Below are 21,959 nucleotides of genomic sequence, written 5' to 3'. Positions count from 1 at the left end.
ATTAATAAATACACAACCAATTCAGAACTGCAAACAACATTTACAAATGCACTCAAGATTCACAAATGCACAGGACAAGATTCAGAAATGTATTTCTGATGCACACACAAATATATCTTGATTTACAAACTGTTTTTGGTCTGTGAACTTTACTGCATTTGTGTGTGAATTTTGAGACTCCCCTGACTTGGCTCGACACACAAATGCCTTTTTTAAAACAGGGAATGATACGTTAGCTCGCGCCCACACCCCGTGCATATCACGCTGTGTAAACTACTACTACTTCGGTTTTATTGGCGGTTGGCAAACCAGCTTAAAGGTCATGTGATTGGCTTATAAGTAAACAATCCCCAACGTGGGGTGCGTTCTTGTGATTGGCTAAAACAAGGGAGATATCTGATTGGTTGCAGATCATTCCCTGTTTAAAAAAAGGCATTTGTGTGTCGAGCCAAGTCAGGGGAGTCTCAAAATTCACACACAAATGCAGTAAAAGTCACAGACCAAAACAGTTTGTAAATCAAGATATATGTGGGTGTGCATCAGAAATACATTTGTGAATCTTGTCCTGTGCATTTGTGAATCTTGAGTGCATTTGTAAATGTTGTTTGCAGTTCTGAATTGGTTGTGTATTTATGAATTTTGTGTGCATTTCTGAATTTTGTGTGCATTTGTGAATCTTCTGTGCTTCTTAAATTTTGTGTGTGCATTTGTGAATTTTGTGTGCATTTGTGTATCCTGCGTGTGTATTTATGAATCCTGTGTGTGCATATGTGAATGTAGTGTGTGCATTTATCTTTATTGAGACTCTTCTAGCTCCATACATACATGCATGCATACATACAGTATTGTTCAAAATAATAGCAGTACAATGTGACTAACCAGAATAATCAAGGTTTTTAGTATATTTTTTTATTGCTACGTGGCAAACAAGTTATCAGTAGGTTCAGTAGATTCTCAGAAAACAAATGAGACCCAGCATTCATGATATGCACGCTCTTAAGGCTGTGCAATTGGGCAATTAGTTGAATTAGTTGAAAGGGGTGTGTTCAAAAAAATAGCAGTGTGGCATTCAATCACTGAGGTCATCAATTTTGTGAAGAAACAGGTGTGAATCAGGTGGCCCCTATTTAAGGATGAAGCCAACACTTGTTGAACATGCATTTGAAAGCTGAGGAAATGGGTCGTTCAAGACATTGTTCAGAAGAACAGCGTACCTTGATTAAAAAGTTGATTGGAGAGGGGAAAACCTATAAAGAGGTGCAAAAATGATAGGCTGTTCAGCTAAAATGATCTCCAATGCCTTAAAATGGAGAGCAAAACCAGAGAGACGTGGAAGAAAACGGAAGACAACCATCAAAATGGATAGAAGAATAACCAGAATGGCAAAGGCTCAGCCAATGATCACCTCCAGGATGATGAAAGACAGTCTGGAGTTACCTGTAAGTACTGTGACAGTTAGAAGACGTCTGTGTGAAGCTAATCTATTTTCAAGAATCCCCCGCAAACTCCCTCTGTTAAAAAAAAGGCATGTGCACAAGAGGTTACAATTTGCTAAAGAACACATCAACTGGCCTAAAGAGAAATGGAGGAACATTTTGTGGACTGATGAGAGTAAAATTGTTGTTTTTGGGTCCAAGGGCCACAGGCAGTTTGTGAGACGACCCCCAAACTCTGAATACCAGGGATCATGGATCAGTTTGCATATGTTAAAATACTTGAAGAGGTCATGTTGCCCTATGCTGAAGAGGACATGCCCTTGAAATGGTTGTTTCAACAAGACAATGACCCAAAACACACTAGTAAACGGGCAAAGTCTTGGTTCCAAACCAACAAAATTAATGTTATGGAGTGGCCAGCCCAATCTCCAGACCTTAATCCAATTGAGAACTTGTGGGGTGATGTCAAAAATGCTGTTTCTGAAGCAAAACCAAGAAATGTGAATGAATTGTGGAATGTTGTTAAAGAATCATGGAGTGGAATAACAGCTGAGAGGTGCCACAAGTTGGTTGACTCCTGCTTTTTTAACACACCCCTTTCAACTAATTGCCCAATTGCACAGCCTTAAGAGCGTGCATATCATGAATGCTGGGTCTTGTTTGTTTTCTGAGAATCTACTGAACCTACTGGTAACTTGTTTGCCACGTAGCAATAAAAAATATACTAAAAACCTTGATTATTCTGGTTAGTCACATTGTACTGCTATTATTTTGAACAATACTATACATACATAGAAAACATAGACCAAACTTGAAGCCACGCATGATCTGCCTCCGATATCTCGCACAAAGCACACACGCCCTCATCTGCTTTTCCTATCATCTACGCGCGTTCGCGCGCTAAAGGGTGACCATGTGGTCGCGTGCTAAATGGTGACGCAGCCTGTACAGTTTTTTCACTAGAAATGTATTTGAGTAAGAGTAAAAGGTACCCATCCTTAAATTTACTCTAAAAGTACTAGTTACCCAAAAACATGTACTCAAGTAAATGTAACGAAGTAAATGTAATTCTAGTAAATGTGCAATATAACATGAAAGAGTGTTGCAATGATATGCAGTATCAGAGAACACAGACCTCGAGTTTCCAGATTATTATTTATCTGAGCAAGTGTTGCGTATATGCACTAAAACAAAATATTTGGGACATGTTATTAATGGTGATTTAAGTGATGATGAGGATATGTATAGGCAGTGTCATTTGCTATGCGCTCAAGCAAATATGCTGATGAGAAAATGTCATATTTGTTCAGAAAATAAACCTATTTAGAATTTATCGCACTTTCTTTTATACTGCACCTTTGTGGATTAAGTTCAATATAGAGAGTCTTTATAAGCTGCAGGTACTGTAGCTTGTATTTATTGTTTGTTGTATTTATTGTTTGTTGTTGTTTTTACTATGTGTTCTTATTTGTTATTGCTGTATTTGTCAGTGTTATATTTTTGATGGACTTGGAGTCTGGAATAAAGTATTCATTCATTTAGAAATGTATTTGATGCATTGCATAAATTGACTCATTTGTTCTTTCACGTTAGGCAACGAGACACCTTTTCACTCCAGCAGACCGGCGAATCCCACGGATTCGTATTGAGACCCGGCAAGCTGCCACACTAGTGGGTCAGAGAATTATGGTTGCCATAGATGGCTGGCCCAAAAACTCTAGATACCCAAATGTAAGCTCAGTATCCTTTAATTTTGTACTTTACAAGCTTGTTTTCTAGAGATTGTTTTAAATAATTGTCTTTTATTATGTTCCATTTAAAGGTGACATAGAATGATTGAACGGGGTATTTATCCTTGTTCTGTGATGTGACATGTAGACAAAAATGTTTTTGTTTGGGTCTGTAATGCCTTAGAAGCTTCCTTCTAACTACGTGATAAAACTACGGAATGCGCGAACGGGTTTTTATCGCAAATTTGCATGACGCGTAAAAGTTTTATGTCACCTTGCGCTCAGTTGAATCTACCGATGAGTCTACGGAGCCTGAGAAAAGTCAACACATGCCTGAGAACCGCGAGAAGACGCGGGAGCGCTCGCGCATGTTTAATTAAACATGGCAGAGATGAGAGAGAGAGAGAGAGAGAGAGAGAGAGAGAGAGAGAACGGGAGAACTTCTAATCTACATTAACACCAAATCATTATAGATGAGAGTAAAGGTATTGTATAGCAGTGCCCAGTTAAGGAACACTGAATAGAAGACAAGAAACGTGTAAAGGATACAATGTGTATTATCCTGCCACTCATCTCATTATCTGGATATAACTTGTATATGTATCTTATGGGGCTGGACACACCAAAACTTTTAAACGCGGCTGAAAACGCCTTGAGAACGCAGAATGCCAGCTGTTTTTCAGCTGAGTGCCAGCTTTCTTCAGCTAAGCGCTTTGGTAGCTCTGATACGTCAGCTGTGAGACGGTTGGTTGCTGTGATAATTGTCCCGCCCCACCTCCACTGTGATTGGACGGCGCGTGAGAACTGACATTGATGAGCGGAGCTTTTCTTCCAAAGTTGAACATTTCTCAACTCTCAGCGCTGAGCGCGGAAAAAACGCCGGGCGCCGGTTTTCGGCGCGGAAGAAAACCGCTAGCTGCTGGCTTATTTAAAAAACGCTGAGCTTCCATTGAAAACATGCGCCGGCCGCGGGCGTAAAAGCGTTGGTGTGCACGCCCCCTATGGCTAGAATTAGTCATGTGGGTTGTATAATTCTTTGGTTCATAAGTTCCTATTCTGAAAGTTTCATCAGTTGTGCATAATAAAATGTGCAGCAACTGGATATGGTCAAGTTTGAAATTTCAAATGTAGTATTTTTCAGTAATGCAGTTATTTTGGGGTGAAATGTCAATAATTGCATTGCAGGCTGATTTAAGTTGTGCTCTAAATTTTCTGCTTGTGCTCCTTAAATTTTCAGTCAGGGGTACAGTTCTCCTAATGACAAAAATGTTAGCCTGGAGCCCTGAAGTACTAGACTTAAAAATTGTTAGTTAGTTATTTTCTACTTTTCCTTTAGGAAACTTGCAGTATACAGTAAACTAAAATGTGACTGTTTTCATTTCAAGCAATGTGTGCTTTGATTTCAGTTGAAGTCAAAATGTTAAATAAATAACCTTCACACAAAATACTTTCCTCTTCACTTAATTCTTTTAAAATCACAAATATAACAACAAATGCCCTTTTAATAGAAAAATATATCCCACCTTTAATATCTGAGCATATTTAAAATACAAACCTTGCCAGCGAACTATGAGGCAAAAAATTATAATAATCGCTCATTAATCGTAACCGATGTGAAATGTTAAATTAACCGAGGTTTTGATTTTAGGTCTAATCGTTCAGCCCTATAGCAAAGTACAGCTGCTAAGATTAAACCATACTACTGTAGTGAGCGGAGTAATAATGTAACGTATAGAAAAAGTTTGCAGTTATGCTATGTCAGCTCAATCCCAAGGTGTTGAAAAAACTCTTAGGAGGAAAAACGCCTCAGGTTACGCATGTAACCCTAGATCCCTGAGAAGGGAATGAGATGCTGTGTCGCCATAACAACGCTTTGGGGAATGCCTCAGCGTGACCGATCTGTAGCATGTGATTCAATAATTCGATGATGCAGGGAGTATGGCATGGAGACGCAGCGTCTCGTTCCCTTCCAGGGAACTATGGTTACATACGTAACCTGAGACGTTTCCTTTTGAGGAACTTGAGCTGCGTCGCCATAGCAACGTTTTGGGGAATGGGATGCCCATGCTTTTATACTACCAAATGCTTGTAGTGTGTATAACTGAACACAGTCAAGGCAAAAGAACCTGGGATCCTAAAGAGAGGTCTAGGTCTAAATTTTGAAATCTGACGAAGGTGAGTGGTGAAGACCAACCGGCCACATCACGTCCTGGAGCGAAGCACCTGACCCTAAGGCCTTAGAGGCAGCCATACCCCGGGTAGAGTGGGCCCTCACAGCGACGGGTAAGGGTATGCCCTGATGTTCATAAGCCAGTGAGATACATATATGTGTATCCTTGTCTGTGATATCGCGTCAACAGGGAGATACACATAACTTCAACTTCTTAAACATACTTCCGAATTATGCAAACATACAGGCTGACTCATTAAAAGCAAGTGTGTTTGTGTGGGATGCCTTCTTATACCCCTGGTCCGCACGGCATCCGGCATCCAATCATCGAATTATTGTTTGTGTTACAGATGCTTTAGATCAGTCATGCCGAGGCATTCCCCAAATCGTTGCTATGGCGATGCAGCTTGAATTTTTTGAAAGGGAACCCTTTTAGAAAAAAAGAGAAAAAAACCCTTGAAAAAGAGCCAGACTTAGCTGATCCTAGAGCATAGAAGTATATGTTAAATACTATATTATAAAATTTTATGGGAATTTAAAAACGTAAAGTAAAAGTTAGAGGAAGCGGTAGGTTGTCACTGGGCAGACTTAGGGGCCAATCACACCAAACACAATTTTTTTTTTGGTCACTTTAAATAAAGAGCAGTACGGCACTGCTTTTTATATTGCTAGGCAACCACAGATCAGCTGTCTTGTCAATTAACCTTGATCAAATCGTGAGCGCTCTTTTGCTGTCTTGCTCTGACCTTGTTTGAGGGGGAGAGGTGCACAAACATGCGAGACAGGAGACAGTGAGTGAGTAGAGTCTGGTTGATCCAAACAACTGTAAACTTCCGTCACCACAACGAAAGACCCGAGCCTCCCCTTATTCGATTGAACAATGGAAAGACTCAAATGACGTTGGGCGCTTTTCCGCTCTCAGCGCTCCTTTAAAAGCATGTGATCCGGCCAGCGGCAAAAACCGAAAGGCATTTGGCGCACATAAACAGCGTGCATACATTCACTGCCCACATAATATCATTCAAAAAGGCAACTGTCATAAACTCGTTTGGTGTGATTGGCCCCTCAGGCGATCCAGCAGAAAAAAATACTATATATTAAGTACTATATATTAAAAAATAAGATTTCATAAGAAGTGATAGAGGAGAAGATAGGAAAAACTAAATCCTATTAGCATAGGGACCGCTCACATAAAATGCAAGTGTCAAACAGTATAATGGATGCATGTGTGCTCTGTTACGGACTAGCTATTTTTTGTGGCATAAGTATAAATCTCAGGATATGTATTTTTTTAATATATTAATTTTCATGTTTCATAGGGTCACTTTGTAAAAAGCTTGGGTACTGCTGGGGATAAAGAAACAGAGACAGAGGTGCTTCTTCTAGAACATGATGTTCCTCATCAGCCCTTTTCCCAAGCTGTGCTAAGCTTCCTACCCAAGATGCCATGGAGCGTAACTGAGGAGGTACAGAAAAGCAAAGCATCTTGAAGAATGGTAGCAGTCTGCATTCCATCTGAACTACTGTTGCACCTGTAGCACCCTTTGCAACAGTGTGACACAGAAGTGGCCGGTAGACACTTATGTGCACGTTGCGAGATCATACAATGATTTGTAGAACTAAAAAGTGAATATAAAAAGTCTACACGCCCCTGTTAAAATTGCAGGGGAAGATGAATCAATTGAATCATATTGAAGGGAATAATAATAATAAATGTGCACAACCGTTTATAATTGGGATTGTGGCCATGTTTAGAATCAACCAATCACATTCAGACTTAAGTTAAATGGTCTGGTCTTAAAGGATTTTTTTGACATCAGTTTGTTAACATCTAGCTGAAAAAGCCATGGGGCGCAGAGAGCATACTCAGCAGGCACAGGATCTCATTGTTGACAAATATTAATCAAAATAAGTTTACACCATGAAACACTGTAAAGACAATAATCAACAAATAGAAAAAATATGTCATATCAGTAACATTACTAAGACCAGGATATCCGCCTAAAATTAATGATAAGACCAGGTAAGAAAACTGGTAGGGGAGGCTGCCTGGAGTCCTACAGCAACATTAAAAGAATTGCAATGATATCTGGCAAGTACTGTTTGCTCTCTTCATGTGACGACAATCTCCTGAATTCTTCATTTGGGTATGAGACATTTAAAAAAAAAAGAACAGGACATCATCAAAAGAAAACCATGCCCACAGTAATGCATGCTTTATAGCTGCTTTTCTTCAGCTGGAACTGGGGCTTTAATCAGGGTGGATGGAATACTGAATAGGTCCAAATACCCATCAGTTTTGGCCCAAAACCTTAAGGCTTCTGCCAAAACTCTTAAGATAAAGAGGAAATTTCATCTTTCAACATGACAATGGCCTAAAGCACACATCCAAATAATGTTTTATTAACAAGGTTCGAGAGGAGCACATTTAAATAATCCGCCAAACTATCTCGTAATTATGACCAGCTGTCAACAATCGGCAATCAGATGTCCACCTGATCAGCATTAGTGGAAACATATGTAAACCTGCTGCCTACTCAACCATGTTCCTCGACAGTTCTCAGCACCCCTCCGCCATCCCGTCTCCTCACATTTACTTGGTTACTTTCCTAACCTAAATACTGGGGGGTATTCTGGGTTTGGGCCTAATACAGAGCCTGGAGCCCTCTCTCTGACTTATTTGTAAGTGTGAACTCTGGAAATCAGCAAAGGAATGGCTTCACTAAAAGATCATCGAAAATCTGTGGTGTGATCTTAAGAGGGCTGTGTACAGGAGACACATAACCAAATTGACAGCTAGAATGCATTTCCAGCAATCCCTAATACCGCTATTATCCACCAGGTGGGGCTCTTACGCAACTTCTAAAACCCGGAAGTATCGCCCTAAATCAAACATCTGTATGTCCGTGTATGTTTTGAGGATCGCTCTCAATCTGATCTTAATCTAAAGTCCTTCACAAAAATTGAATTATCTCAGGTTTTTGCTCAAATTTTTGTGTTTTTGAAGAAACCTACCCATATTTGAGAGGTGATAAAGAGATCTAATGAAGGTAGGATGAACTTTTTTTGAAAGCAGAGGGTCTGTTCTTTCATGTAATATATTGTTTGTTTTTATATTTAAAGAAAAAAAATTCTGCAAGGCATTAAACTTTTGTGAAAATCATGAAAAATGCAGGCGCTGCCTGGCAACTTTAAAAAAAAAAAATGCTGTCGGGTAAAGAGTTAATTTTTTACATTACAAAAATCTGCAAGGGTGTGTAGACTTTTTATATCTACTGTATAAAGTTTCCAAAAATAAATAAATATTTTTTATCTTTTACAACAAAAAACAAATTACACTGTTCAAGGGTTAAACTGGAACCCTTTCTTATGGGAGTATGCAGCAGAAAGTAGCCCATCACACTGAGGCAAAATGTCTGATTATGATACAGTAGTTGTAAATGAAATTTCTGTAAATTACATTTGAATTTTTTTATTTAGAAAACCCTTCTATTCAAAGCGACAAATTTAATGCAGCATCTAGCTGACACAGCCTCCAATATACAAAGCAATTTTGTATATTATTTGTTTCTTTAATTTTTTTATTCAATTGGGAACAAGTGGAAAACATACCATATTAAAATTGGAGCGGACAAAAGCAAAACGCACTAAAAATGTGGATATTGCGGTCGGGAGTGGGACTAATCTTAAATGTTGCAAGCGGGAGCGGAACAAGATTTTTTTGTAGTAGTAGTAGTGGGACAGAATATTAAGTTTTTCGTCCTGCACAGACCTCTAATCAAGTGTTTATGGTATTGTGTTTTTCTATAGGACATGAAAGTCCGAGCAGATCTCAGACACCTGTGTGTGTGTAGTGTGGATCCTCCTGGCTGTACAGATATTGATGACGCTCTTCATTGTCGGGAACTGAAGAATGGAAATTTGGAGGTTGGATGCTTGTTTAAAACACTCTGGGGTCGACTGTGGTGTGGGCGCCGCAAACTCTTTATTTTTCAATCACTCCGCAAAGAGACTTGGGTATCTCTGCTGGTTTTGGACATACAGATAGGATTTATACATCATTTAAAACGTTAATTTCTAGGAAAGTGTCTAGTTTTTTTCTGTCCACTCCCAATAAAAACAGAATGTTGTGCTTTTTGCAAAATAAAGAAAATAAACATGATGCGCGTTTTGTTCTCTCTCCCTTAGTGAAGTCCTTTCAGAAACACATCAGTAAAATAAACTGTAACTTAACAAATACTTGTCATAGAAACAAAAGATAAATGTGTACATAATGCTTGGAATGTCTCCTTTTAAATCATGTAAGTGAGATCGAAAACAGATATTGTCATTCGGTGTAAACTGTATGAGAAGGAGGAGAGGTACCGTCTTTCTCCTGTTACCTGTTTAACTGTAATGAGATGAGATCGCCACACCCCCGCGCTATTGAAGTGAATGAGCAGAGACAGCCATATGCATAACTCGTGCCACCTGCAGGCAATGGATACGCAATCCACAATCCAGTCTCTCAATTCCTTGTTTCATCCGATTGCACCAAACATGACATCTAAATCCTTATTTACTTGCGTACATGTGTCAGTATCTCCAGACGCGAGTGTTTTCTTTGTATTCCATCAAACAGTTCACGCGAAGGGAAATGCACATACACAAACATGTGTATATATATGTATGTGTATGTGTGTGTGTCTGTGTGTGTGTGTGTGTGTGTGTGTGTGTGTGTGTGTGTGTGTATGTATGTATGTATGTATGTATGTGTATTAAGGCTGTCAAAAGTTTAATCACGATTAATCGCATCCAAAATAAAAGTTTGGGTTTACATGACATATGTGTGTGTGTGCTGTGTGTAGATATTATGTATATATAAATACACACACATTCAGGTATATATTTAAGAAATATTTGCATTTAAATACTGTATACATTTATATAAATTATATTATATATAAATATAAATATTTTATATATAAATGTAACCAATTTTTCTTAAATATCTACATGATTTTATATATAAATAATAATTATTTTATATATAAATAATAATTATACACAGTACCCACACATATGTTATGTAAACACAAACTTTTATTTTGGATGTGATTAATCGCGATTAATCTTTTGACAGCCCTAATATGTATGTATATGTGTGTATGTATGTATGTATGTATGTATGTGTATACATGTGTATACACACACACATATACATATGCACATACATATATACATATATACATACATACATACATGTATACGCACGCACGCACACACACACACACACACACACACACACACACACACACACACACACACACACACACACACACACACACACACACACACACACATACATATACATATACACATATATACATATATACATATACATACATATATAAATATATATGTGTGTGTGTGTGTGTGTGTGTGTGTGTGTGTGTGTGTGTGTGTGTGTGTGTGTGTGTCTGTGTCTGTGTCTGTGTCTGTGTGTGTGTGTGTGTATGTATGTATGTATGTAAGGAATAATTGATGATGGGCCATTGAATTATAAGAAAATAATGCACACCCAAGGTGCAATGCGGTATGACGCGGAGCATCCTTTGAATTATTTTCAAATAATTCAAAGGACTGGAGTCAATTATTTCGCTTATACCATGGTTGCTCTGGTGCCTATTTTTAAGACATTTGACAAGTTAGGTGTGCAGTTATCAGAAATTAATGCATACCCACGAAACATTTCTCAGCCCATCAGAATACAGCATTCAACAGACCCGTGGTATAAATATTAGTTTGTGCACCAAACTAATGTTGAGTGTTTGCTGCTAAAAAAAGCTATTATTTTTGCTTCATCTGACCATAGAACATTTGAAAAGTAACTGACACTACTGGAACTTCAAATGGGATGGGTTATATGGTCAGATGAAACAGCAAAAACTCAACATTAGTTTGGTGCACACAGGGGTGGAGTGTGCCCCATGTGTAAAGTGAAGTATACTGCTGTATCTTTAATGTTGCGGGCGCGTATACAATGTGTCACCTTTTTCAGCCCTTCTCAATTTGCAGGTATGATGAAGGAGTGGTCTCTAAACTCTTGTCAGGTATTCACCAAACTCATCAGGCATTATAGGTGAAGACTCAGAGCTGTTCTCTTGGGAAAAGGAGGTTGCAAAAAGAATTGAATAAAAGGGTATAATTAATTGTAAGCAGTGTGTATTAGAGAAAAAATATTTCTCTCGTGGTGAGATTTTCCCCCATTTCGGAGTTGTTCTTCTCCAGTGAAGGGTTGGATTTCTGTGGATTTTTTAAGGTGAAGATCGAAATTATTGGCGATGCAGGTTTGTTTTCGCGGCCGCCTTTGGTCATATTTACAAAGGGTATGAATACTTTTGAGCTTGACTGTATATATATATATATATATATATATATATATATATATATATATATATATATATTTATATATTTATATATTTATATTTATATATTTATATATTTATATATTATATATTTATATATTTATATTTATATATTTATATATTTATATATTTATATATTTATATATATATATATTTTTTTATATATATTTATATTTATATTTATATATTTATATATTTATATATTTATATTTATATATTTATATATTTATATATTTATATATTTATATTTATATATTTATATATTTATATATTTATATTTATATTTATACCACGGGTCTGTTGAATGCTGTATTATATATTTTATATATATATATTATTCTGTGTGTCTGTGTGTGTGTCTGTGTGTGTGTGTGTCTGTGTGTTTACATTCTATTGAAATTTTTTGTTATAAATTCACAAGTAAACTTTTTCATGGTTTTACTATAAAGAAAGTTACATTCCTATTGAACATCCCCACAAGGCTCATTATGTGGCTCATTATGCAACTCTTTTGTTCCTCAGCTGTCAATCACTGATTATTCAGGAGCTTTCCCGCCTCCACACATACCGCCTTTCTCAAGCAAAAGTGTCTTAGAATTTGTAAATCAATATATTGTTTTATGTGAATGAGCAGGCCAAATGATTTTCACATCATTTTGAAGAAAAAACTCTAGACTACCCGTTTTGAAAAGTCTTGGGAAAACATGTTTAGAATGAGTTAAAAACTTAGCTTTTTCAAAAACAACGCATAAACATTTTTTCTCTCAAAAATACAAAGATGTACATACATGTTGATCATATAATATTGTAGCCCAGTTTGTGCTGAACACAGTGTTATGAGACTTTTGTCATTTAATATGTTTTTAAGCAACTGAAAAAGCACAAATGTCAGTGCATGTCAAAACTTCCCCAGGGCTCTTAAACTCCCTTAGACCCCAGAGGGTTAAAATATGATAAGGAGAAATATATTGTTGTTGTTTTTTTGTACTTTGTTTTATAGTAAATTTTGTTTCAGGTTGGTGTTCATATAGCAGATGTCAGCCATTTTATTCGACCAGGAAATGCACTAGACCAAGAGGCAGCCAACAGAGGTACCACAGTCTACCTTTGTGGGAAGGTACATACATCTTGCATGGCTATATGTTGTGGAACAAATCATCGAAGGAAAAGTTTGAATGCAGTCACTTTGAATGTTTATTTTCATGACCAATGCTTCTTTTATTGTTGTTTTCTTTTAGAGAGTTGACATGGTCCCTGAACTGCTTAGTTCCAACCTGTGTTCTCTCCGGTCAAACGTTGAGAGGTAACCCAGTCATTTTAGTGCGCTTTCAGTGAAAATATCAGCTTTATAATTATTCTACTTTCTATTTTAATTAGAGACAACTTTAAAACCATTGTTGTCTGATGATAACTTTAATCCTCAGGTTAGCATTCTCATGTATTTGGGAGATGAACCACCTTGCTGAAGTTATTAACACTCGCTTCACAAAGAGTGTCATCAACTCCAAGGTGTGCATCTAACTTGCATAAATGGTTTTAAAACAATAATGTACATTTGCATTGGCACTTTACTAATGTGTTATGGTTGCTTTAGGCCTCACTTACATATGCGGAAGCTCAGATGAGGATTGATGACCCCAACATGAATGATGACATAACAAAGAGCCTGCGGTCTCTTAACAAACTGGCTAAGATCTTAAAGCGGCAGAGGACTGATAAAGGGTATTAAATATTTGTTTGTTATCTACATCTGTAATTTTAAATGCACTGACATAGTTTATAAATGTTTGTTTATTTAACATTTTTTCAGAGCACTGAACCTCACTTCTCCTGAAGTGCGTTTCCACATGGACACTGAAACCCATGACCCCATAGATTTGCAGACCAAAGAATTAATGTGAGTGGTATATTACTTCCTGCACACATCTGTTTTAGATTTTTAACTGTCTATTGATTATTTTAAAGCTGAATGACATAATCTTCACCTTTGTTACAACAGTATGTTCTGTTTACAACATACTGTAAAATTATGTTATTTGCAAAATAGTTTACATCAGTTATGCTGCTTTGCATGAAAGAATCTAATGTCTCCTTTTGAGAGCGTTCACTTGACATTGCATCAGTTGCTAAAGCTATGGGAACCGTGGCAACCTCTCAGAATCCTGAAATCTGATTGAATAATGTCAGTAGAATAATTGGTCAGTTTCGTTTTAGTATACAAATTGTGTAGCACTTTACTTCAAAGATCGGTGATGGCTTGGTAATGTTGTGGTAATATATGTATGTAATTTCGTGGTAATATTATTTTTAAACTAAATATTAAAAGTAATTGCTGTGCAGTTTCCAGGCAATTACTGTGCAGTTTTTAGACAATATCAATATAAATTTTGTTGATTTAAATGTATAATAAAATGTATAACCTGTTGTGAATAAGTACTTACAGAAATGATAAATGTTCATGATTTAATTATTGTGAAGTATTATTTCTGTAATTTTAAATATTATAGAATAATAACACAGTGATCAAAGAGACTAACAAGACTAATTGTAGTAGTTAGATGGTACAATTTTATCTGTTGCTAACATGAAGAAATAAAATAATTTCACAGAAACTACATGGTAAAAGGGCTGTAAAATACAGTATTGCCTGTTCCTACTTAAAGCAACACTATGTAGTTTTTTTTACCTTTAAATAATGTCTCTAAAATTATTTCAGTTATAGAACAACTTTTAACTGGACAAATTGTACTGTTTCTGCAACCTGAGCAGCCTCCTTAGCCTCCCGCCCTCCTACATGCTTCCGCTTAATTTTCATTTCGCTTCAGTACTACGTCTGGGACTCCTCTGTAGAGTTTCGTTTTCTCCTGCAAAAATCTGCAGGTCTAATCAGCGAACAGAGGGGATGGCTAAGAACGATCACATTGAGGTCATGCGTCAGTTTGAGTTGTTGTTCAGTAATGGCTGCGGAGAAAGACGTGAGAGAAGCTATTCGGTCCGTTGTTGCAAAACTGCAGAATATACAGAAGTTAAAGCCGGAGCAAGAACCAGGTTTTCTAAGTTTTGTTTGTCTGATTATTCTTACTTGTTGTTTCCGGCCGGTTTCGGTGCATGATATACGTCACGACCAAACGTTAGCGATTGGTTATGGCAGACTCAGAGTGATCCAATAGTTTTAAACTTCAACAGAGGACCCTCCTTAACGGAAGTAACGCTTTGCAATGGAGCGTGGCCAGACTCTCTGTACAAATGAAATGAATGCACAAGAGTCTGGTTGGACCAGGCTACAGCCTCCTAGCTGCTACAAGCACACTCTGAAAGTGGTGGTGGAGGGTAGGATACACAGCCCAGCCCCTCCCCCTGAGTGTCTGATACTAGGCACTGTTGCGCTTTTCAACCACATGGGGGAGCTGTAAGTCATTTTTACATGGAAACTACTAGTGTTGCTTTAATTACTGTGGTTTAAAAATAATAATACCATGAAATTACATACATGTTACCATAACATTACCCAGTTATTACCGATCTGAAAAGTAAAGTTTTGCCGTTAATCACATGCAAATAATGACAGGCTTCCTTGGCAGTATGTAATGCATTGCATGAAGCTTTGCCATCAAAGAGTACACAACTGCTAAGGATAGGTAGCGCTCATCACCAGCAAACTAATAATGTTCTCCCCGGCAAACAAACCTCGCTCTGTTGGATAAAAGGTAAGCTAGGAAATCTTTCTGCGGCCCTGGCGGAGCATTGTCCCTATGCTGAAAAATCGTATTGAGAAGACTGCTGTCTCTGGTGGGATGCATAATGTCACCACAACGCAAGAGTTGTGAAGCCTTCGTGCATGGCTGTTTCAGGGTCATAGTGGGAACAGAAAAAGTGAGCAATTTGTCATGCCGTTTACTTGATGTGCTCTCGGAGCCCTGTGCGCATCCACTAGGCGTTCATAACACTCTTAAATTGTAGGCATCTGTCTACAGTTGTCTGTCTATGAGTGTAGACTTCATGTGGCGCTACGCAGGCCAGTCGCATATATATTCACACCGCACGGTTCACACCGTCTTTATTTTTGTTATGAAATGAATTTTTAATATAGACCCCAATACCTGTGTATGTCGCTTAAACAACGTGCAGAACACGACGCAACTCTGTTTGAGAGGGGTCCCTTTTGACTGTTGCACTTTTGCACTGTGGTGAGGGTATAGGTTACTATAGTGCTATATGCTACTAAGTGTAAGGGTGAAGATGGAGAGGGCTCTAGACTGCAGTTTTTGAGACCACTCGAGCATTATTTACAAGTACTCGCGCTTGTGTCAAGTTTAGGTTTTTTTTTCCGGTACCTGTGCCAAATCGTTACTTTTAAAGCAGCACCGGTAACTAAACGGTGCCTAAACTGATACTTAAAAAAGTCACAAAACGACTGTAGATAAAGCTACAGCATAAAACAAAATCTTCCGTGTCATTTTGTCTTAATTTGTATAATGATTTGCCTAAAGCGCCATCACCTTTTATGCCCAGTTTTCTTTATTTCTTAATTATATTTCTGTATGAGATTTTTGATGTGTGAATTAAATGACATTCCAAACCATTTTCTCCTCAATCTTTTTAACACTCCACTTTAAGGTCAGTAAAATGTTCTGTGATTAGTTGTTAATAATCTGTTCAATGATTGGTTAACCCTTACAAAAATTAATCATGTTTTTGTGATAAAAGCGTAGTAACCATGGAAAAACGGCATTTGGAATTCACCCTGCTTTCCACTTGAACTTGACTGCTGTCTTGTCCCATCTCAAAGGCTGATAACAGCTGCAGTACTAATAAAAACACCAATAAGGTAATCATTTTCAGCAATTTTTCTGAAAAATATTACCATTTTAGCTTTCTCTGGCAAAATAGCTGCCTTCAAAAAACGAAACTAAAAAGTAAAAAAACTTAAGCCTAATTGCAGCATTCACGCGCTTCTCACATGATCTAATTTTTCATTACTACAGATGGTTACTATTTGTTCATTTTTTTTTTTATTAGTAAAATGACTCGGTTATATTAAGCAGAGCATTTAACAAAAAAAAAAACAACATAAATGCATCTTACGATCCTTAGTGTTACGGATGTCAGCGCTAACGACCCCAGTGTACAACCATTACATTTCCCCGAATTCTAATACGAACTACATTACCCATCACGTCCCATGTTCCCCTGATTATGCCCCACCTGTTACTCATTATCAGGCTTATATACCTGGAACTCACGCTCTTATTCTTTGCAAAGTCTTGTTTGCCCTTCTGCTGCATTTCTGAGCGTTTATCTCCTTGTGTACCCGTGTTTGTTTTCCTGGTGTGATTTTGGACTGTTTACTGGATTTCTGATTGATTGCCACCTGCCCCCGATCTTGGACTGCCTTATTGTTTACGATTCTATTCTGCCTGCCTCGACCCTGGACTGTATTTACACATATGGTTGATATCTGCCTGTCCCGAATCTGGACTGTGTTTACGTTGCTGCCTTACACCTGTATTGCCCTTCCTATACTTTGTGTGTATATAACCTTATTTATTAAAGAGTTTGCAAATGGATCCCAACGTGTCTGACCCGTTACACTTAGATTTAAAAAAAAAATATTGGTTTGTGGGGGTTTTTAATCGATATAAAACTGCAACAGTATGGCATATGGACAAACTTAAGCAAAGAAATAAAACTTGAATCCTATGTATTATCAAAGCTTTCCGACTTTTATATTCACCTGAATTTTGTAAATCGGGAAACTATTTACACCATATGAGTGCAGTATAATTTAAAAAGAAATCTGTGTTCTGATAGGGGTCTTCGCCAGTCCACTTAGATTCGAAAACCCAAGGTCCGACCTGAGACCCGAGCGGGTTCGGGCCTAAAATATTTACGTGTGCCTCGGACACGGGTCTGGTATAATAATAGCGGCATCTGGTCTCGGGTATTTAAAATTAATGTGTTTTTGCCGAACGGACCCGAGAAGACCCGATCTACTGTAGCTCGCACATCACGCGTGTGCATGTACTCAAGTCCTTTTACAACTTCTCCTCTGTTTGACAAGACCGCTTGCGGCATCTTGTGGCTGGCGGTAAGCTAATTTCGGTTGAAACAGAGCTGTCAATCAATTTTGAATCCACGGTGCGTGGCTACCTTTTGGTGTCATCGTTAGAATCAGATAAGCTTGTCGGCAATATCTGACATTGTTAAAAAGCTGAGGGAAAATGAATATGTTGAGGTAAAACATCCAGGGTCATCATCGGTATGGGCAACATTTGTGTTAGTTGTTGACAAGGAGGGAAAAAGATTGGTGCTGCTAAATGCATAGACTGTAACATCCTTTTAAGATTTGATTCAGCCAAAACTGGCACATCCCATATGCTGAAGCACCAGAGAACATGTCGCCACAAGAAACCAATGCAAAGCTGCATTCGTTCGTTTGTAAAGACAAGTGTTCTACCTGCCCAGTATAAAAAGAAAATTCTCGACAGTTGCATTCGTGTTTGTGCCAAAGATCTAAGACCATACCGAATGTTTGAAACAAGTGCATTTTGCCAGCTAGCAATGGATTCCACAGAACTTGATTGAGATTGGAGCAACACATGGCCACTGTGATGTGAAAGACCTTCTTCCCTGTGGTATTACTGTTTTTTCTGAGCTACTTTGCATTAGATTGAAAAAAGAGCTCTTACCCAAAGTCAGACAGTCGATTGATAAGGGATTTGCTTGTGGAGCATCTACTGATTTGTGGACTGATGATCGTCAGGTCAGCTACATGTGCATCACTCTGCACTTCATAGACAAAGACTGGGTGTTTTAGAGCCGGGTGATATGCACGTGTACTTTCCCGTATGAATCAAAAACAGCCGCAAACATAAAAACAGAACTACTGAACAGTTGCATGAATTCCGACTGTCACAGACTGACATAGAAAAAAATTGTGTTTGTGAGCGATCAAGGTGCGAATGTACAGGCTGCTCTTAGCAGCTGGAAACAGAGAAGCTGCAACGCCCGAGTCCTTAACAATGTGTTGAAGCACACTTTTAAGAAGGGAAGTGATGATGAGGAGGAAGAATCATTACAGCCTTTGAGAGCATGTATAAATCAGTGTAAGTCACTGACAACGTATTTTAAACATTCCTGTTTGCAGCTCCAGCTGAAATGCACCCTCAAACAAGAATTAGACCCGCTGGAACACTAAATTGGAAATGGTGGAGTACTCAGTGTTTAAAGAATTCTCATGACAAAAGGAGAGATACACAAAATGAGCCACATCTCAAAAGAAATTCTTCAAATGCTTGTTCAGTTTTTAACCCCATTTAAAAAGGCAAGCAACGAATTGAGTGCATCTAACTATCCTACAGTTCATCTGCTGGCTTTATGGAACTCTAGACTGCTCGAGCACTGTGTGGTTACACCAACTGACCCTAAATCAATGGAGATTCTAAAACGGATAGCCAAAGATCTTCTTAGTGACCGCATTGTACTTGGATGATTATTCGAAGCTTGGTGTGCTCTTGTGACCAAAGTTTAAACGACTTTGCATTTTCACTAATGTGAAGAGATATGAAATATACCAAAACGCCTGCAGCGAGTTGCAAAGCTTTCCAGCCGCTCCCAGTACGACAGAAACTAACCCTGCGGTCTCCGATAATACAATCACAATCCCAGAATGTGTCACTGTGGCCGGTCCATCTGTGAAATTCAGCCAGTGGGAGGATGTAGATGAAAGGGACATCACAGTGGATGAGTTGAATGTGTAGGGGAGAGCGGGGTAAGTTGTCACACGGGTAAGTTGTCACACTGTTAATAACTCCAACACTAGAGGCTCTATCTCAAAAATCAAATAGCCACTTTATGTGACTTCTTCTTCTATAGTGAACTTCCTGTTCACATGTGGTCAAGATCACTGTAATCTGAGGTTAGCACAATTTTCTTATTTTTCTGCTTAAAAAGTAAAAAAAAATCACTTTACATTTTATGCAATACAACTTTGTTAGGTGTGAATGTTTAAAATGATTATTTTGCACAAAATAGAGGAGACCGTAAAGTGTCTTTTGATACTTTGGCTAAAGTGATATGATGAGCTAAACTTGAGATTTAGACAACATTAGCACACAAGTAAGTATGGGGCAAGTTGTCTCAATGACTTTGGGGCAAGTCGTCACATCTGACAACTTGCCCCTGTACAAACAAACACATCGAACATGCTCAGAAAACATGATATAGAAAAGAATAAGCCTCAATCTAGCAAAAAGCTGTTTCAAAAGAAAGGGAAGCAGAAATCTGGACCTATGAAAAACAAGGCAGCTAAAAGAAGAAAAATCATGCAAGAGTCATCATCAGATGATGAAGAGTGCTTCTGCCTCGTCTGTGTAGAGCCATTTTCAAAGAGTCGTCCAAAGGAGACCTGGGTAAAATGTGTAAAATGCAACAATTGGGCCCATGATGCTTGCACCTCAGGCCAGGCAATTTATGTGTGTCAGAATTGTGATTCTGGAGATGAGTCCTATTAGTCATACAGGGCATCTGTTTTGTTCAGAGGTTAAACATGTTAAGGTACGCAAGTTATCTGCAGCGTTCCATTCAGTTATCTGGTTTTATGTGAAAGCCATAGAACATTTGAACCAAAGTTCAAAGTAAAGTGGTCTTGCCACTTAATTGAAATGTGCATTATTTGGATTGAAATAATTGTTTTTCCAGATTCTCCAGGCACGGATGTTTATATTTCCAGTTTGGTTTGAGTTTAAAAATTAAAATCAATATTCACAATTAAGTAGTTGTGTTCTTATTTTTAGATAATCTAGTGTGACAACTTACCCGCCCTAGTGTGACAACTTACCCTCCGATGGGGCAAATTGTCACAAGTGCACAGTCACTATTCAACAGTCTACAACTCTGTAATGAGATAAGATATAAAGATGTTATGAATACAACATATGTGCCCAAGACTTCCTTCTTTCATTTGGTATGAGATTTATACCATTTTGATGTATGGTGCTCAGTAAATGTTAGACAGTGTGAAAAGTGTGACAACATACCCCGCTCTCCCCTACTTGAATTTAAAAAATGGTCATGCACGATAGTGACAGAGACATTTTAGGTGTATGGAAAAACACAGAATCAACATTATAAGCGAGCGTATTACTAATGTAACGTACATACAGTGGGGCAAAGGGGTATTTAGTCGGCCGCCGATTGTGCAAGTTCTCCCACTTGGGAAGATGAGAGGGGCCTGTGATTTTCATCATAGGTACACTTCAACTATTAGAGACAAAATGAGGAAAAAAATCCAGAAAATCACATTGTCTGATTTTTTGTGAATTTGTTTGCGATTTATGGTGGAAAATAAGTATTTGGTCAATAACAAAAAAGCAAGATTTCTTTCTCTCACAGACCTGTAACTTTTTCTTTAAGAGGATCCTCTGTCCTCCACTTGTTACCTGTATTAATGGCACCTGTTTGAACTTGTTAGCAGTATAAAAGACACCTGTCCACAACCTAAAACAGTCAGAATGCAAACTCAACTATGGCCAAGACCAAAGAGCTGTCAAAGGACACCAGAAACAAAATTGAAGATCTGCACCAGGCTGGGAAGACTGAATCTGCAATAGGTAAGCAGCTTGGTGTGAAGAAATCAATTGTGAGAGCAATTATTAGAAAATGTAAGACATACAAGAACACTGATAATCTCCCTCGATCTGGGGCTCCACGCAAGATATCATCCCATAGTGTAAAAATTATCACCAGAATGGTGAGCAAAAATCCCAGAACCACATGGGGGGACCTAGTGAATAACCTGCAGAGAGCTGGGACCAAAGTAACAAAGGCTACCATCAGTAACACACTATGCAGCCAGGGACTCAATTCCTGCAGTGCCAGACGTGTCCCCCTGCTTAAGCCAGTACATGTCCGGACCCGTCTGAAGTTTGCTAGAGAGCATTTGGATGATCCAGAAGAAGAGTGGGAGAATGTCATATGGTCAGATGAAACCAAAACATAACTTTTTGGTAGAAACTCAACTTCTTGTGTTTGGAGGAGAAAGATGCTGAGTTGCATCCAAAGAACACCATACCTACTATGAAGCATGGGGATGGAAACATCATGCTTTGGGGCTGTTTTTCTGCAAAGGGACCAGGACGACTGATCCGAGTTAAGGAAAGAATGAATGGGTCCATGTATCGTGAGATTTTGACTCAAAACCTCCTTTCGTCAGCAA

At 38.2% G+C, this 21,959-nt stretch overlaps 1 protein-coding gene across 2 annotated transcripts in view; it reads left to right on the top strand.

The window, feature by feature from the left end:
* Positions 1 to 21,959, top strand: part of dis3 (DIS3 exosome endoribonuclease and 3'-5' exoribonuclease) — a 232,895-nt gene that overhangs the window by 103,448 nt on the left and 107,488 nt on the right. Inside the window, exons 8-15 of one of the 2 annotated variants that reach the window (XM_055205264.2) lie at positions 3,030 to 3,167; positions 6,656 to 6,802; positions 9,147 to 9,263; positions 12,759 to 12,860; positions 12,982 to 13,046; positions 13,168 to 13,252; positions 13,338 to 13,465; positions 13,554 to 13,640. In XM_055205264.2, coding sequence (XP_055061239.2) covers positions 3,030 to 3,167; positions 6,656 to 6,802; positions 9,147 to 9,263; positions 12,759 to 12,860; positions 12,982 to 13,046; positions 13,168 to 13,252; positions 13,338 to 13,465; positions 13,554 to 13,640 — 869 coding nt within the window. The remainder of the gene's footprint in view (positions 1 to 3,029; positions 3,168 to 6,655; positions 6,803 to 9,146; positions 9,264 to 12,758; positions 12,861 to 12,981; positions 13,047 to 13,167; positions 13,253 to 13,337; positions 13,466 to 13,553; positions 13,641 to 21,959) is intronic. The other variant, XM_073863687.1, reaches the window with a different exon arrangement.

Source organism: Misgurnus anguillicaudatus, chromosome 3, assembly GCF_027580225.2.
Source record: "Misgurnus anguillicaudatus chromosome 3, ASM2758022v2, whole genome shotgun sequence".
Classification (NCBI taxonomy): domain Eukaryota; kingdom Metazoa; phylum Chordata; class Actinopteri; order Cypriniformes; family Cobitidae; genus Misgurnus; species Misgurnus anguillicaudatus.
This window is presented reverse-complemented; position numbering and strand designations above follow the sequence as displayed.